General features: G+C 46.5%; 1 protein-coding gene across 1 annotated transcript in view; it reads left to right on the plus strand.

Moving 5' to 3' along the window:
* LOC127959640 (zinc finger protein 239-like) overlaps nt 1-1,319 on the plus strand; it is a 4,009-nt gene extending 2,690 nt beyond the window's left edge. The window contains exon 3 of the mRNA XM_052558929.1: nt 1-1,319. This exon is cut by the window's left edge and continues 239 nt beyond it. Coding sequence (XP_052414889.1) covers nt 1-639 — 639 coding nt within the window. The 3' untranslated portion in view covers nt 640-1,319.
* The last annotated feature ends 525 nt before the right edge of the window (nt 1,320-1,844 follow it).

A 1,844-nucleotide genomic window follows, 5' to 3' on the forward strand; every position in this document is an offset into this window, starting at 1 on the left:
TCCGGGGACCTGAAGAGACACGAGCGCATCCACACGGGCGAGCGGCCCTACCACTGCCTGCAGTGCGGCAAGAACTTCTCCGACTCGGGCCACCTCAAGCAGCACGAGAGGATGCACACGGGCGAGCGGCCCTACCAGTGTCCGCAGTGTGCCAAGAGCTTCTACCGCTCCGGAGACCTGAAGCGCCACCTGAGGATCCACAGCGGAGAGCGGCCCTACAAGTGCCTGCAGTGCGACAAGACCTTCTCCGACTCCGGGCACCTGCGGGGCCACCAGCGCATCCACACCGGAGAACGGCCCCACCGCTGCACGCTCTGTGAGAAGAGCTTCTTCAGATCGGGCGACCTGAAGCGGCACCACAGAACACACACGGGCGAGCGGCCCTACCAGTGCTTCCAGTGCGGGAAGAGCTTCTCCGAGTCGGGACACCTGAAGGAGCACCGGCGGATCCACACCGGAGAGAAGCCCTACCACTGCAACCAGTGCGACAAGAGCTTCTCGCGGCTGGAGCGGCTCAAGGGCCACCAGAGCATCCACACGGGCGAGCGGCCCTTCCACTGCACGCAGTGCGGCAAGAACTTCTTCCGCTCGGGAGAACTGAAGCGGCACCAGAGGATCCACAGCGGCGAGCGAGCGTGAGAGAGATCAGCAGCTGCTGCGTGCTGTTAATGTGTTAGTCGTAGACCGTATGAAGCGCTACCTCTGCACTGATCCTCACCGTCTCTGTGTTCTTCACAGATGTAGAGTTCAGTGACTCATTAGAAGTGTATTATTACTGTGTGTGCTCACATTCCCTGTATTTAATGAATCTCTCTCAAACTGTCTGTGGTTAATTTTCTTTTATATAACTGTTTTACTGTCAGCATGAGAAGATGCCACCGAAGCGTCTCTGGATCTCTCGATGCTGGCCGTGTGTTTCTAGCTGCTGTAAATCATGTGTGCGAGAAACAGAATAACCATTGATGAATAGAACAGAATAAAACACTTTATTAACTGTCATGAAAGATGTTACAGAGTATAGATCTGCTCTGATTTAGCCACTGTTTGTGATCGGTTCTGATAGTAAACTGAGCTCAAGAATCATATTAGATTTACCTTTTAAGTTTTTTAAATGAGCTCTTTGCATGTGTTATTGTTTAGAATAGTCCTCTGTTTTTACTTTATATATGTGTGTATTTAACCATCAGTAGCTTGAAGGCTTTTTATAAGAGCTGTGTGCAGGACTGAATTATAATTGTTTGGGCTCTTCATGTTTATCAATGTTTTCTTCATGTGTGTTGTCATCCTTAATAAACACTTCACCTCTAAGTACAGCCACACACATGAACATGCAGTGTATTTCCACTCCGGACTCAATCTTTAGGTCATTAATCACCTGAAGCGATGGATTAATGGTTGTTTAATGCCGAACGGAACTTTTGTTTTGCGCGTCACACGACATATTTTCACACCCGTCACAGCTACTGGCCTCATAACGTCCCAAAAGAAGCATTTATATATATATATATATATATATATATATATATATATATATATATACATACATACATGTCATATGTTTTCATATTTAGGAGTAAGCGTTGCAAAGCATTTCCGCTCTTGTGGAAACAATGTTCATTTTATGACGTTCGTCTGCGTTTTACGGCACTGTTTGGTGGTAAATTCGGTAACCAGGGAGACGCCTGGAAGCACTGCGGCCGGCGGGAGTTTATCTGCAGTTTTTTGTCATCCTGTATATATCCATTAAGTTCAATTTGAGAGCCAGTGTTTATTATTTTTAGTGTTATTATAAAACTAGCAAGTTTATAAAATAAAAGCAATTTTAATTATGAGCAATTTTAAAA

The sequence above is a fragment of the Carassius gibelio genome, chromosome B6, assembly GCF_023724105.1.
Source record: "Carassius gibelio isolate Cgi1373 ecotype wild population from Czech Republic chromosome B6, carGib1.2-hapl.c, whole genome shotgun sequence".
NCBI classification, from domain to species: domain Eukaryota; kingdom Metazoa; phylum Chordata; class Actinopteri; order Cypriniformes; family Cyprinidae; genus Carassius; species Carassius gibelio.